Source organism: Schistocerca piceifrons, chromosome 8 (genome assembly GCF_021461385.2).
Source record: "Schistocerca piceifrons isolate TAMUIC-IGC-003096 chromosome 8, iqSchPice1.1, whole genome shotgun sequence".
Lineage (NCBI taxonomy): Eukaryota > Metazoa > Arthropoda > Insecta > Orthoptera > Acrididae > Schistocerca > Schistocerca piceifrons.
The window spans coordinates 274,532,202-274,549,078 of NC_060145.1; the positions used below are offsets into that span (position 1 = coordinate 274,532,202).

General features: G+C 42.6%; 1 protein-coding gene across 2 annotated transcripts in view; it reads left to right on the plus strand.

Annotated features, from left to right (window-relative positions):
• Positions 1–16,877, plus strand: part of LOC124711778 (alpha-tocopherol transfer protein-like) — a 160,648-nt gene that overhangs the window by 121,571 nt on the left and 22,200 nt on the right. For both annotated transcript variants that reach the window (XM_047241994.1, XM_047241995.1), the window contains exon 3: positions 7,214–7,373. In XM_047241994.1, coding sequence (XP_047097950.1) covers positions 7,214–7,373 — 160 coding nt within the window. The remainder of the gene's footprint in view (positions 1–7,213; positions 7,374–16,877) is intronic.

Consider the following 16,877-nt stretch of genomic DNA (forward strand, 5'->3'; position numbering starts at 1 on the left):
CTGTCTTGCAATGCTATTCGGATGAGATGGCGAACTTCTCAGGGGTTGTCTAGATGTTGCGGCCTGACCCATCTCGTCGTGTTCTAAGGTCTACCGTTGAACCATTCTGTACGCACCCGCCCTACTGCCGAACCACTTCGTCCTACACCAGCAGCAGTTTCCCGGAGGGATGCATCACATTTTCTCATGCTAATAATGCGCCCTCTTTCGAACTCACCGATTCGACGGCACGGTTCGCGCATACGTCTGCGAGGTATTCTGCGCGTCTGCTCAAGTCACTGATCCATTACCTTCGTTTTATAGAGACAACGAGAGACGCAGGCCCATGTTACCTTTAGGTGGTGTTGCGCTGCGATATCGATGTTGACCTTGAATCCCAGGGCCGATATGGTTGAAATGCTAATAATTTCTGCTGAACATACTAACGTACATATCCTGTGAATATGAACGTCCCATCTCCAGTCGTTCAAGGCGTTCTGCTTTCTGAAAATGAGTGTATTTGCAGGAGACCGAAGATGACAGCTAGACCTGTCGAAACTGATCAATGAGGAACCAAAAATATTCAACAAGCGATGTTGGCTGCAAAAATTCTTATTTATCATTGTGAATTCAATGAATAATGACTGTATGAGACGGGACTCATTCTCTTCGTCTACGGGAACCAGAAGACAGTAGATCCGTCACCCAGATTGATGCCGTTTCCCTTGACTTCCTGACGGGATTCGATATAGTTCCGCGCTAACGAGCAAAATGCGAGCGTGCGGAATATCGGCTCAGCAATGTGATCGGATTGAAGAGTTCTTACTAAACAGAACACATCATGACGATTCCAACGGAGCCAAATCTTCGGCCGTAAAAGTAACTTCGAGCGTTCCCCAAAAGGGTGTTATACGACCATCATATTTCACAATATTTGGATAACATCGGACGTCCCATGAGTCGTTTTGCTGATGGTGCTGTTATTTATGGAGAAGTGGCAATCCTAGAAAAATGTAGCAAAATGCAGAATTTTGCAGAGGTTCGGTACATCGTTAGAAATGGATAGTTGACTCTCAACATAAATAAATGTAATGTACTGGCCACAAATAGGTACAAATACTCGTTACTGTGTGATTGCACTATAGCAAGACAATTACTAGAAGCTGTAAAATCCACTGCACATCTGGCAGTTTGCTTACAGAGCTATAGAAAGTTGATATTTACTACAAGAATCCTCAGGAAATGTAGTCCACCCTCAAAGGAGGCAGCTCACAAAACCCTTGTTCCACTAATACTGGAATGTTGCTCGACAGTCTAGAAGAATTACTAGATAAGAGTGATCTGGAAATAGAAAAGATCCACAGGATCGACGATTGGTTCTTCACTGGCTCGTTCTCGTCATAGTTAAGTTGTAGGCGGAGCCTGAAGTGGCTGCGGAATCGGTCATTGGCGACACACTAACGAACCTCACCAGCCGTTAAATGCAGATCAGCGCGAAATCTCTATACATCCTTCAATACATTGGTCCTGCGGTGGATCCAGGCGGTCGAGAACCTTGGGGGTGAAACGATGACAATTTTCTACGAAAAATAAATTTTTTACCCAATATTCATCAGGAAGAAAACACACATTTCCATGTAATCACTCTTAGTCCGTTTTGATTGACTGAGGTGTGGATCTTCCGAGTGCCGATATGTAAAAATTTTCTTTAGAAAAAGCTGCTTCCCTCTCCTGGGCTATTCTTTAGGCAGTTAGCCATCCTACCATTTAACAATGAGAAGACATCTTATTCTCTTTCCATCTGTATCTGTGGCCAATGGGGTGGGCCCTCATCGACACAGTCGAATTTCTCTTTCTAACCTCCGGTTTACTCATATTATCCAGTCATGGGAGTACTTACACGCTGTAAAGATTTGGTTTTTGTGAAGTCAACGTTCGGTGGCATCTGACGCCTACAAAGCATCCCAAAACTGCAGGTCTCCACTGTTTGCAAGATGGCGCCCGTAACATCAGGCATATTCTGGACAAAACGTTTTGTGCGCAATAGTGCCTTCTTGGACCTCGGTAAAAAAACGACATTCTTTCTCATTTCGCTTCTGGGTTGTAAAACCGGTCACGTCTTGCACCACATAAGATCTTATCTCTGTTAGCCCATAGTCTTCAGGCGTCCAATCGCGGCACTACAAAATACTGTCCAGTGGCGAGCAAGACAATGACCTATGCACCTCCCAGAATTCCCTCCCAAAAACCGCTCCAAGGGAGGTGACCTACGTAGCACCACAGTGTTTTCCCGTTGTCCAATCTGCTTTCAACATTCTCTCATTTATATAATGCATGCAACTTCGATTAAAAGAGTAAATGAAGAGCAAATTACATTAGTCACCTACCGAAAATCACTAGCACTGCTATATATCACATTTCTCGGTATTGATTAATTATTACGATTCAGTGAGATTTTTCAGTATGGTTTTATACGTGTCGTGGGACTGTTTCCGAAAAAACGATAATGTGAGGTCTTGTTTTTCCTACTTCTTCATGGGCTCTGCATAATAATTATCGGATCTGGTAGTGTTCATGGTAGAGTTACGGGCAGATGCCCTTTGTGTTGCAGTCCCCTTTTCCTTCCTCACGACGGTAATTGCGTATTCCAACAGTCACTGTCTGGAGAAAATTTAAGTCCAAGACTTCGAACGTTTTCCAAAAGTTTGCAGATCGTATAACTGAGGCGTGACGTAGGTACTAGCCTGGTTTTCACCTAGTCGTGTGGGGCAACCCGCCCAAAAACCGCCTGCAGGCAAGCTGGCACACAGGCTCTCATCGGTAACCCAAAGGGCGGATTAGATCTGGGGCCAGGGTGCCTCAATCTCCCGAAAGCGGCCTGTTAACGCGCGTCGCTCTCCAGAAGAGTTCTGTTTGTATGTCTCTTCAGCCGTCTTAATCTCTCTTATCTTATTCTCTTCATCCTTGAAATTTACGAGTGTGGCAGCATAACGGTCACACAGTCTTCTTCGAATACTTCTGAATTTACTCATCAGCGTTCCACAGGAAATAAGCTACCGTTAAAAAAAAAAAGAAATACAACACCCTAGACCGTTTCCAGTGACCGCTACGGTATATTACGCAGAAGAGTCAAAGAAACACATCTGCCTAATATCGTGCAAGGCCCCCGCGGGCAGAAAGAAGTGCCGCAACACGCCATTGCATGGGCTCGGCGAGTATCTGATAGTAGTGCTGGAGGGAATTGAAACCGTGAATCCGGCAAGGATCTCCATAAATGCGTAAGAGTACGAGGGGGTGGAGATCTCTTCTCAGCAGCTCGTTGCAAGGCAATGTTCAATTATGTTCATATCTGGAGAGTTTTCTGGCCAGCGAAAGTGTTTAATCTCAGAGGAGTGTACCTGCAGCCACTATGTAGCAATTCTCGACGAGTGAGGTGTCCTGCTGGAATTGCCCAAGCCGTTACGCACAATTGACATGAAAGGATGCAGGTGATCTTACGTATCACCTGTCTGAGTCGTATCTAGACGTATCGCGGACCCATATCACTCGAACTACACACACCAAACACCATTACAGAGCCTCTGCCACCTTGAACAGTCCCCTGCAGACATGCAGGGTCCATGGATTTATTGGGTTGTCTCCATACCCGTACACGCTCGATACAATTTGAAATGAGACTCGTCCGACCAGGCAACATGTTTCCAATCATCAACAGACCAATGTCGGTGTTGACGGGCCCAGGCGAGGCATAACGCTTTGTGTCCTGCAGTCCTCAAGGGTACACGAGTGGGCCTTCGGCTCCAGAAGCCCATATCGATGATGTTTCGTTGAATGGTTCGCACGCTGACACTTGTTGATGGCCCAGCATTAAAATCTACAGCAGTTTCCGGAATGGTTGCATTGAACGACACTGTTCAGTCGTCGTTGGTCCCGATCTTACAGGATCTTTCTCCGGCCGCAGCGATCACAGAGATTTGATATTTTCCTGATATTCACGGTACACTCGTGAAATGGACGAGCGCCGACTATAACACCACGTTAAAACTATCTTAAATCTTGTTAACCTGCCATTGTAGCAGTAACCGATCTAACAACTACGGCAGACACTTATTGTCTTATATAGGCCGTGGCGACCGTAGTGCCGTATTCTACCTGTTTACGTATCTGTATTTGGATACGCATGCCTATACCAGTTCCTATGGCGTTTCAATAATGTGTATACTGAAGGACTGTAGTGTTAGCTATTCATTTGTCATCGTCATCGACGATCAGATGGTTCTTAGTAGGCCTGTCTGTACACCCTGCGTTTTTACTCTGCTTTTAATAACTGTGCTGAGGTTTAGAAGTAAACAGTGTTTGCAACATTTATTCTAGGGTACAACCATGCACCGCCGACGAGTACGTACTTCACCCGTTTAAACGGGGTCACACTGCGGCTCTGCAGAAGCTGGATAGAGGTATCAACGGATTGATGTTCTTGTCGGTGGTGTGTTGCTGTTTTCATCAGCGGTCTTTGGAACAGTCCCACACCTGTAGACCGTGTTCTGGAGGACTAAGGACACGTGTGCCTCTTGCGAGGCTTCCAGTGACGCCGTGAGAGAGCTCTAAGCATGGCTATCCTGCTGTCGACTGGAGAGTGAAATAATGGCGTTCTGTTGTCTTGAGCGATGAGAGTGTGTCTGTATGTGAATGATGTACGTACACTAGTACGGCGTGCATGAAGTGAGCTGCCTTCTTCGGAGTATTTTTGCCCATGACACACAGCCCCCATCCCAAGCTTCATGCTGTGCTTGGCCATCAGATACAACTCGCTGTCACATCTGATCTTTATGAAGGGTATAGTGACGAGTGCCATCTACCCTGCAAAGGCTATTATCCTCGTGGTGCTGCCATTCCTTCTATACGATGGTGACGTACTTTTTCATCAGGACAATGCACGTCCACATACGGCTGCTGAGACGCATTGTGCCCTGCGTGATGCACAGCTGCCCTGGCGAGCAGCCGGCCGTGGTGACCGAGCGGTTCTAGGCGCTTCAGCCTGGAACCGCGCGACTGCTACGGTCGCAGGTTCGAATCCTGACTCGGGCATGGATGTGTGTGATGTCCTAAGGGTTAGTTAGGTTTAAGTAGTTCTAAGTTCTAGGGGACTGATGACCTCAGATGCTAAGTCCCATAGTGCTCAGAGCCATTTGAACCATTTTGAACCTGGCGAGCTAGATCACAAGATCTCTGTCAACTGAACACGTATTGGACATAGTGAAACGGAAACATATAAGTTCTTCAGCTTCTCCAAGCACCATTCACGAATTGCGACGAGCTGCCTGGTACAGTCTATCGCGATTTGGATTGTTTGGGGGAAGAGACCAAACAGCGAGGTCGTCGGTCTCATCGTATTAGGGAAGGATGGGGAAGGAAGTCAGCCGTGCCCTTTCAAAGGGACCATCCCGGCATTTGCCTGGAGCGATTTAGGGAAATCACGGAAAACCTAAATCAAGATGGCCGGACGCGGGATTGACCCGTCGAAGTCTATCGCGAGATGGCACCTTTAAGATCGTTTGCATATGAGAATATCGCCATAATTGCCGTCAGAAAGGGCTACTCTGCGTTTTTAAGTGACTGTTTGGGCACCCTATACCGTGACACCTGTGTTTCATTTGGTCTGGGTTTGTTATCATGTGATGAGCTCTACGTATATGTGTGTGTGTGTGTGTTTAGAGTTTCAATATGAACTACCTGTTACATCACTTATCAATAAAATGACCTCTTTTTATTAAAAAAGACAAAAAGAACAGTCGAGATCGCAATAATATTACTTTGTTAACCGGTTTCGGCTTATCTGCAAGCCATCTTCAGAATTTTTAGCCCCATATGGCTGCAGATGGCTTATAGGTGAGTCGAAACCTGTTAATAAAGAAATATTTTTGCGAACTCGACTGTTCATTTTTTAATATACAATCAGGTCGCTGCTCTCTGTGGACTATGTAGTCAAAATGTATGAAAGTTACCTTGTCCTTGATCGTATAGCTTTTTTACGACAGTGTACATCGCCTTTCATCCAAGGTTTCCCATCACAAAGTCCATCAAAAATGGCAGATGGTGTTTTATTTCCATGAATTGTTTTCGATCTTGTTACAATTAGTTTGACGATTACGATGCGATGCATGTCTTATATTGAAATTGCTTTTCACAATATATATAAATAACCTAGTAGACAGTGTCGTAAGTTCCATGTGGCTTTTCGCGGATGATGCTGTAGTACCCAGAGAAGTTGCAGCATTAGAAAATTGCAGCGAAATGCAGGAAGATCTGCAGCGGATAGGAACTTGGTGCAGCGAGTGGCAACTGACCCTTAACATAGACAAATGTAATGTATTGCGAATACGTAGAAAGGAGGATCCTTTATTGTATGATTGTACGATAGCGGAACAAACACTGGTAGCAGTTACTTATGTGAAATATCTGCGAGTATGCGTACGGAACGATTTGAAGTGGAATGGTAATATAAAATTAATTGTTGGTAAGGCGGGTGCCAAGTTGAGATTCATTGGGAGAGTCCTTAGAAAATGTAGTCCATCAACAAAGGAGGTGGCTTACGAAACACTCGTTCGACCTATACTTGAGTATTGCTCATCAGTGTGGGATCCGTACCAGGTCGGGTTGACAGAGGAGATAGAAAAGATCCAAAGAAGAGCGGCGCGTTTCGTCACAGGGTTATTTGGTAAGCGTGATAGCGTTACGGAGATGTTTAGCAAACTCAAGTGGCAGACTCTGCAACAGAGACGCTCTGCATCGCGTTGTGGCTTGCTGTCCAGGTTTCTAGAGGGTGCGTTTCTGGATGAGGTATCGAATATATTGCTTCCCCCTTTTTATACCTCCGGAGGAGATCAAGAATGTGAAATTAGAGAGATTCGAGGGCGCACGGAGGCTTTCCCGCAGTCGTTCTTCCCGCGAACCAAACGCAACTGGAACAGGAAAGGGAGGTAATGACAGTGGCACGTAAAGTGCCCTCCGCCAGACACCGTTGGGTGGCTTGCGGAGTATAAATGTAGATGTAGATGTAGATGCATTGTGGCTTCCATGGGAAGGAATGTATGAATACAGTGTAGTCCTCAAGCAGCCACAAACGGAGAAAGAATCAAACAAGTTTACGCGCTAACGTCATTATGAAATATTTGTAGTGCGTTACTTGGGTCTACAGAGGTGTTAACCCTTTCCCGCCGTCGATGTTTTCCAGACGACCAGTGGCTGCTGACGTTCCTACGCGGCTGCAAGTTCTCGCTGGAGAAGACCAAGCAGAAATTGGACATGTACTACACGATGCGCACTGCGCTCCCAGAATTCTTTACCAACAGGGACCCCTTCTCCGAGGAGATGCAGGCCACCATGAAATCCGGGTAAGCTCTTCCAAACTGTGTTATTACCATGCCTGACAGTTACTCAGCCTTATACTTGGGAGAAGTGGCCTTCTTTCCGGTTATTTTCATACCCTGCTAGTATCTTATTACCAACTAGCTAAGTACCTGGCATTTCCCGAGTGTGTATTTATTCCAATATGCTATTGTTCCATCTCCTCCTCTCCCCCTCCTCTCTCCGCCATTTCGTCCTTCACCTCCCCTCTGTCCATCTCCTACACCCCTCTTTCTGTTCACCTCCTCCACTCTCCACTCTCCATCCATCTCCTCCTCCCCCTTTCTCTGTCAATCTGCTCTTCCTCTCCCCTGTCCACCCTCTCTTTCACCTCTCTTTCCCTCCTCCTCCCCATTACAGCTCCTTCTCCTGCCCCCACTCTTTGTCAATCTCTTCCTCCCCTTCCTCTGTTCATTTCCTCCTTTCTCCTCTGTCTTCCATCTCCTCCTTCCCTTCCGTAGACCCCTTACCTCTCTATGTCGATATCTTCCGCTCCCTTCTCTCTGTCCTTATCCCGCTCCCTCTGTCAATGTCAACCTCTTCCTGTCTGCGCTTACCTTCTCTTTACCACTCTCTCTCTCTGTCCATTTCCCCCTCCCTTCCCTCACCCCTTCTCAACTCTGCGATATTACTTTCCAGATTCTAACTAAAATGTGTACAAAACTGAGTGACGTCGTTCCGTGGGTTTAGGATGAGCTTTTTACCCGTAGATTTGCCCACATACGCACCAGTCGAATATATTTCACATATATTTGACATTTTTCACACATATTTGTACACATATTTCACCTGTAAGCCTAATGAATTTCTCTGTACAGTTTCATAATGCAGCTCAATGTTTGTTATATATGAACTGAATTGTGTGTTGTGCAGTGATATAATTTTGCAGGTATATCAACTGTCTGTGAATTGTATTGTGGTTAGAGTTAGTAGTAAAGAAGTAATAAATTAAAACGCCATGAATGATGTGGCTGTTTTTCGTGTATCTCATTATTTATGACTTCAAATCTCCTGAAATCTGTGTCGTAAAATGATATATTTTTGTAGGTACATTTAACTTCAGCTGTGTATATTTTCTACGAAAAGCGTTGCAAACAGACTTATTAGCAACAAAGCACGATGCCGTAAATTTTTCATGTATCTCAATGTTTACGACGTCATATCTCCTAACTAAGTGCCGTACAATGATGTAATTTTTCTGGTACCTCCACTGGTATATATGATTATTATCTGCAGAATGTGTCACATATACAGTTGATAGTCAAGAAGTAACAGGATAAAACGTCATGCATCATGGGGCAGTTTTACTGCATGAACAGCCAAGATGTAGTAAGAGATAAACTTTTGGTATGTGCTATACCACAACCCAAAAGCCACTTTCTGTCCCTCCAAAATTTAAAAAAAAAAATGCTTATAGCCTATGGACAATCGTAAAAGGCGAAATACTACAAAATATACTGTTTCAATCAAAAATATGTGTAAACCTCTCCAAAAGTTGATCATTGTAGTGCCTGAAGGTACAGTCAGCACCCAACACACATCGTAAAGGCCTTTAATTTCTTATAAGTTTTATGTTGTTGAAATACTAATTCCTTTGGCACTATGATAGAAATATTACCTCAGTTTGTTACAATAAGATGTAAATCATGAATTTCGTAACTGGTAATTGCTCAACTTCAGATTAGCAGCTTATGAGTGGTGTGAAGAAAATTTCTTTCGTTCTCAAAAGTTATCTTAAAAAATTAAAATAATGTCAGCAAACATCACTGTTATGTTGGCAGTGTGTTCCCGTTTAATAGTAATTATCCAAAAAATAAGGGAAAACTTCGTGATTGTTATTATTAATAATAATTTTACTTTAGATGTCTTTATTAGTATTTAACATCTATAAATAAGATGATAATATTTAATGTTTAAAATTTGAATTTACTTCGAGTTTAATACCAGTTATTGTTTATGAAAGAATTGTGATTGCTGTTTCAAAGTATTATGGGCAGTATGTCGAGTGAACTATGCACTTCGTAAGTTAGCAGATGTCTATTGGTGAATGTCCTCTCAAACAATAAAACACCGAATCTTCAGATTCCAGTGTTACAGTAATTATTTGTGAGGTACCGTGGCGTCTGTCCCTTTAATCAACCATTTTGTAAATCCTTATACAGAACAATCAGTTTATTCCACTTAGGATTAAGTTTGTGTATAGAGCATGTACAAGCACCTCCATGCATGTGTGTGTGTGTGTGTGTGTGTGTGTGTGTGTGTGTGTGTGTGTGTGTGTGTGTGGGTGTGTTTATGTTTGTGTTTCTGTGCGTACTTATGAGTGGTGAGTACATTTACTGCATAATTTAGTACTGATTCCTTTTCCTTTGTTTTGTATATTTGATAATTTTCTGATAAAGTAATCAGTAATCTTTCATTATCTGTTCTAACTTCTCTCTGTCTTTCGCTCGAGTAATTGGCTTTTGGTTCATATATCTTACTTGCCCTGCAAACGATGAGTGACTTGTCCCATATTTCCAGACCCTGTTATGTCTTCTTCTATCTAGTGACGAAATTTCTTCCGAATAACCTTACGCATCATCTCTCACGTGTGTTGCATAGTAGCTGGTATATTTCTGTTTCTGGTAGATGTCTGCGTCTATTGTTATTTTTAGGGCGTATTTTTTAATTGAATTGTCCATTTGAATGCTATCTTTACGCTCGGTCTTTTGAAAATGTTTTTTTTGTTTTATGTAGGATTTTGTGCTTGTGTATCACTGTTACCAACTTGAACCTTTTTCCTTTTTGTCACGTATATTGTGTGCCATTGTTGTTTTGTCGCTGTATGCACTTGTTTATGTGGAGCTTTGTTGTGTTGTCATTTGTGGTTGTGTGTGTATTGCGATTACTGACTGCATTTGTTTTTTTATTTTTTTAAATTTTGTGATCAGTATTGTACCCATTGCTTGTGGCTGTTTTTATGACAATGTCTAGTTCTTTCTGGCAGTCTTCTGTGATGAGTGAGGGGACTGATGACAACAGATGTTAAGTCCCATAGTGCTCAGAGCCATTTGTGATGAATGACACTGTATTAGGTCTACAAAACATTTGTTTTAAAGCTACTTGTTTCTGTGAGGGTGGGTAATTTGAGATCTGATGTACGAATGTGTCAACTGTTGTAGGTTTTCAGATTATTTTGTATCTATTTACGATAATGTTTTTAAGAATCACATCTTCTACATGATCTCTGAAAGTGTTCGCTAGAGCTCCTGACAGTGGGAAGTCACTTGATAGCACATCTTCTTGTAAATGGTATTCATTATAACTGAAAGTATTTTCATTCCATTATTAATTCGATATTTTTGTGTGTTTATCTGGAAACTCATTGTTATGTTTTTGATTTTGTTCCGTGATAGTTATTGTCTGTGTTACTGGTATATTTGAGTACATGCTTCCTTCGTCAAAAGAAAGAAGAGCAGCTTTGTGTAGAATTTTTACATCTTTCATTAGTTGTCTTAACTGGGAGATGTTCCTTATGGTTCTGTCATCTTTTGTTTTCAGGTACTTATTTTAATACGTGTCTTGTGTGTTTATAAGTGGGAGCTTTCTTGAAGTTTACAATAGGTATTACAGGGATGTTTCGTGTTCGAATTTTTGGTTGGCATTTGAGGATAGGTACAGTGGGTTAGTCTGTATTAAGATTTTCTATCCAATTTAGTGTGTAGTCTGTATTTTTAAAAGTGTTTTTAACTTAGTTGAAAGTCTGTCTGGGGCTGATTTCAAGTTTTAAAATTATTTTATGTATTTAACTCATGTGTTTTGTCAGTTTATTGTTGTTTGTCCATCAGACCTATTGTTTTTCCATTTTCTGTTTTAGAAATAGTGACACTTTCATTTTTGAGTTTATATCTGAGTTTTTTTGACTGATATGGAGTCAGTGTTCCAATTGTTTTTGTTTCTTCGTATCTGTTACAATTTTTTGCATATATTTTTTAACCAGTTCTCTTGTTAGCCCAGTGTTCACATTGTCACTTTACTTTTCTCATTTTAGAATGGTGTCTGACTGTATTATGAGATTTTCTATGCATTTTTCATCTAATGTAGTGTTCACATTATGTTCCACTCCATTTGCTAATAACTCTCCTTTTTCATTGTTTAGTTGTATGTTTTTGAGATTCATCACTCCAGGGTAAAATTAGCGCATGTGTTTTTGCTGTTCACATTTTATTTTTCTGTGTTGCGTTTTTCGTATCACGAGCTCCATTATAGCCCCATTATATTTTCGTATGTTTTCTTCGATTTCCCCAATGACAGTATCTGCACAAATTCAAATCTTGTTGAGTAGCTAAGAGAAAAAAAAAACCGTATTTGCAAGTTATAGATTGATTATATATAATTTTTTAGTGAAGTATTTTTAACTCTCTCTGCTACTTTCATTGTTTAAGACCACTGGTTGGGCCATTTTAATATTTATACTGATCTTAGATACAAGAATACTGAAATGACAAATACTGTTTGAAGGTTTTATGGAGCCTAAGATGCAGTCTTCTGAATCTGTAATAGTGGCCACCTACAATTGCCTCGTAGAGATTACGTGACAAGATCCTTGTGATGATCATTTTTCGCAGCAGCTATGTATAAATTGGAATAGTTTATAACAAAAACATATTTTGATTGCTGCACATCAATTTTTTTTTGTTTTATTCATGCACCCAGACATGTTTTACCTTCTTAACAAAGCTTCCACACGAGGGAAGATTACACGGGTTTCAGGTAATGATTCAGATACTGTGCTGCGTCTACGTTTCCTTTTTATTACGCAAAACTTATATGATTAATTTTTACATCTATACAGTACCCTATGTACGACAACGAAAAAATCATGTTATATTCCAAGACAGCCACTGAAGAAGCCTTTTTAAAAGGTTAAGCGTGTATGAGTGTACAAATGAGATAACAAGTTAATGCTCAGCATGCAAAAGATGTTTTTTTCATAATTTACTGCAATTTAAATACAGCTGCTGCAAGAAATGGCTACCACAAGAATTTTATTGTTTAACGTTAGTATAAAATCGACAATAATTTAATTTCCTGTGATTGTAATACCATACAGATCAATATAAAATATGGAACATTGCTACATTTTATTTATTTTAAAAGTGCCTATTAATGTCATTGCTTAAGAAATAAACCATGTAGGTAAAATTAATACTGATGAACTAAAGCAGATATCAGCAAGCTGTCTTTAGATGGCACTTGGAAAGCGACTATCTGCTGTCGGAACTATATTTAAGCTAAAAATTTTTATGTGGCCATCACCGTTAACAACCATTGAGTAATATTAATCAACACCATGAAGTTAATACACCATATTCTTTCATTCTATAGTGTAGTGAGTATGTGCAGTTATGTTCAGTTAACTGTCATTATCCTACTATAGTGATTCAGTTGCAAACAGTGTAAGAAATAAAGCTTTACTAGCATCAGACGAAATGCAATGAAGAAAAAATGTAAAATGATGGTTTACAGGATGTTCCTAGTGAAAGTAATTATAAAATTTATCATTAAATCACTATGAACTTACTTACTTATATCACTTTTTATACAACTGTGCTGAGTGTGTGAACTATTTTTTTTAATTCCATACCACCCTATCGGTTTTAAAGTTGAGAATTTTGCGAAATTCATAGTCGCTTGTGTCGAACATGACTGTAGTGAAGAAAGAACTGGTTTTGGTCACGGGGACAAAGGTACTTGTGTGTTGGTCGCGGTAGAGTGAAGACGTTATGGGAATTAGTTTAAACAGATTGGTACAGACGCTTGTGTGAACTGTGGCGTTATAAATGCTGCAAATGAATTTGAGTTATGAGCTTAACAAAATTCATTGACCTTGGTGACAGTTTATGAAGCAGCTTAACAACGAACCTTAATCACGAACTGTAACGTTTATGGACTAAGACCGCTGCGTCCGTGCAAAATATTAGAGGAATACGACCTCTCACCAGGTCGCCGACATACTCGCCGACTATGGTCATCCAGGGAAAGTGCAGAATCATGATTCACCGCTGATCACAATGCGAAGCAATTCATCAGGAGGCTATGACTTCTGTTCATGGCACCTTTCCAAACGCAGCTGTTTGTGTTGAGATGTTAACGCCAGCCTATGCATGGGATGGTAACTTCCTGATTCGGGTACAGCTAGTCTCTGATCAGTGGTACAGAATGACACAAAACCTTGCAGTGAGTGCATTACGTGTTCTCAGACTGTAGACGCAGCTATGAGTTGTTTGGTGCAAAACGCAGCGAACCTTACGTTCCCGTGCAATCCAGCATCGGTTCACTGTTACATCCTAATGTCACAGAAGTCTGGATATTATACAGTTCACCCAGCCAGCCAAATGGTAACCTACTATGAGACACCTTTCAAACTGTCAGATGATGCTAACGCTCTCACACACGAGTACGTTGCGACTTCGTGTCCTTCATGCAAAGCACTCAACACCTGACGCCGTTCACGATGCCCCTATGTCCTACCAGCCCTGGTAACAACACCAAACACGAACAACACTAATGCGTTCTGGTAGTCGTTCTACCTGTCGCAGATAACTACACCTCTTAATCATTTATATGCCTGTCTATGGTGTGTACGTGTACGAAGTTACACTGAATCCGACCATATCTTCTGGATGCTTCACTTTTACTGTCAGATAATGCACAGTTTGATAGTTCCGTGAAGTTCATATTCTACAGTGAACAGTATACTGAGTTGACAAAAGTCATGGGATAACAATATGTTCGTATACAGATGGCTGTACTGTCGCGAACACAAGGTGTAAAAGGGGAGTGCATTGGTGGAGTTGTCATTTGTGCTCAGCTGGTTAATGTGAAAAGATGACCGACTTGATTGCGGCGGCACAATGGGAACTGACAGTCTTTGAACTAAGTGTTGTAGTTGCAGCTAACTACAGTGGATTTTCATTTCGGAAATCGTTAGGGTATTCAGTATTCCGAGATCTATAGTGTCCAGTGTCTGCAGATAATACCAAATACACTACTAGCCATTAAAATTGCTACCCCAGGAAGATGACATGCTACAGATGCGAAGTTTAACCGACAGGAAGAACATACTGTGATATGCAAATGATTAGTTTTTCAGAGCATTCACACAGGGTTGGCGCTGATGGCGACACCTACAACGTGCTGACATCAGGAAAGTTTCCAACCGATTTCTCATACACAAACAGCAGTTGACCGGCGTTGCCTGGTGAAAAATTATTTTGATGCCTCGTGTAAGGAGAAGAAATGCGTACCATCACGTTTCCGTCTTTGATAAAGGTCGGATTGTAGCACATCGCGATTGCGGTTTATCGTATCGTGACATTACTGCTCGCGTTGGTCGAGAACCAATGACTGTTAGCAGAATGTGGAATCGGTGGGTTCAGGAGGGTAATGCGGAACGCCGTGCTGGATCCCAACGGCCTTATATCGCTAACAGTCGATATGACAGGCATCTTATTCGCATGGCTGTAACGGATCGTGCAGCCAAGTCTCGATCCCTGAGTCAACAGATGGGGACGTTTGCAAGACAACAACCATCTGCGCGAACAGTTCAAAAATGGCTCTGAGCACTATGGGACTTAACAGCTGTGGTCATCAGTCCCCTAGAACTTAGAACTACTTAAACCTAACTAACCTAAGGACATCACACACATCCATGCCCGAGGCAGGATTCGAACCTGCGACCGTAGCAGTCGCGCGGTTCCGGACTGCGCGCCTAGAACCGTGAGACCACCGCGGCCGGCGCGAACAGTTCGACGACGTTTGCAGCAGCATGAACTATCAGCTCGGAGACCATGGCACCTGCTTCACAGACAGGAGCGCCTGCGATGGTGTAATCGACGACGAACCTGGGTGCACGAATGGTAAAACGTCATTTTTCGGTTGAATCCCTGTTCTGTTTACATCATCATGATGGTCGCATCTGTGTTTGGCAACATCGCGGTGAATGCACATTGGAAGCGTGTATTCGTCATCGCCATACTGGCGTACCACCCGGCGTGATGGTATGGGGTGCCATGGGTTACACGTCGCGGTCACCTCTTGTTCGGATTGACGGCACTTTTGAACAGTGGACGTTACATTTCAGATGTGTAACGACCCGTGGCTCTACCCTTCATTCGATCCCTGCGAAATCCTACATTTCAGCAGGATAATGCACGGCCGTATGTTGCAGATCCTGTACGGGCCTTTCTGGATATAGAAAATGTTCGACTGCTGCCCTGGCCAGCACATTCTCCAGATCTCTCACCAATTGAAAACGTCTGGTCAATGGTGGCCGAGCTATTGGCTCGTCTCAATACGCCAGTCACTACTCTTAATGAACTGTGGTATCGTGGTGAAGCTGGATGGGCAGCTGTACCTGTACATGCCATCCAAGCTCTGTTTGACTCAATGCCGAGGCGTATCACGGCCTTTATTACAGCCAGAGGTGGTTGTTCTGGGTACTGATTTCTCAGGATCTATGCACCCAAAATGTGTGAAAATGTAATCACATGTCAGTTCTTGTATATTTGTCGAATGAATACCCGTTTATCATCTGCATTTCTTCTTGGTGTAGCGATTGTAATGGCTAGTAGTTGATAAGGCATTACCTCTGAGCAAGGATAATTCCGTGGCTGACGGCCTTCACTTAACGAGTGAGAACAGCGGCTTTCGCGTAGTGTCAGTGGTGACAGACAAGCAACACTGAAATAAAAGCAGAAATCACTGTGAGATGTACGACGGATGTGTCCGTTATGACAGTGCCGCGAAATTTAGCGTTAACGGGTTACGGCAGCAGACAAGGGAGGCGGGTGCCTTTGCCTACAGCACGACATCGCCTGCAGCGCCTGTCCTGGGCTGTGACCATATCGGTTGGACCCTAGACGACTAGAAAACCGCGCTCTGATCAGATGAGCCCCGATTTCAGTTGGTAAGAGCTGATGGTGTGATTCGAGTGTGGCGCAGACTCCACGAAGCCAAGAACCCAAGTTGTCAAACAAATGGTTCAAATGGTTCTGAACACTATGGGACTTAACATCTGAGGTCATCAGTCCCCTAGACTTAGATCTACTCAAACCTAACTAACCTAAGGACATCACACACATCCATGCCCGAGGCAGGATTCGAATCTGCGACCGTCGCAGCAGCGCGGTTCCAGAATGAAGTGCCTAGAACCGCTTGGCCACATTGGCCGGCAAGTTGTCAACAAAGCACATTGTAAGCTGCTGGTGACTCCATAATAGAGTGGGCTGTGTTTACATGGAATGGCCAACTGAAACGATCACTGACTGGAAATCGTAATGTTCAGCTACTTGGAGATCATTTGCAACCATTCATGGACCTCACGTTTTCAAACAAGCATGGAATTTTTGTGGATGACACTGCGCAATGCCAGAGGGTCGCAATTGTTTGAAGAACATTCGGGGGAAAGATTGGCCACCCAGATTGCCCGACACGGGACATAATCGACA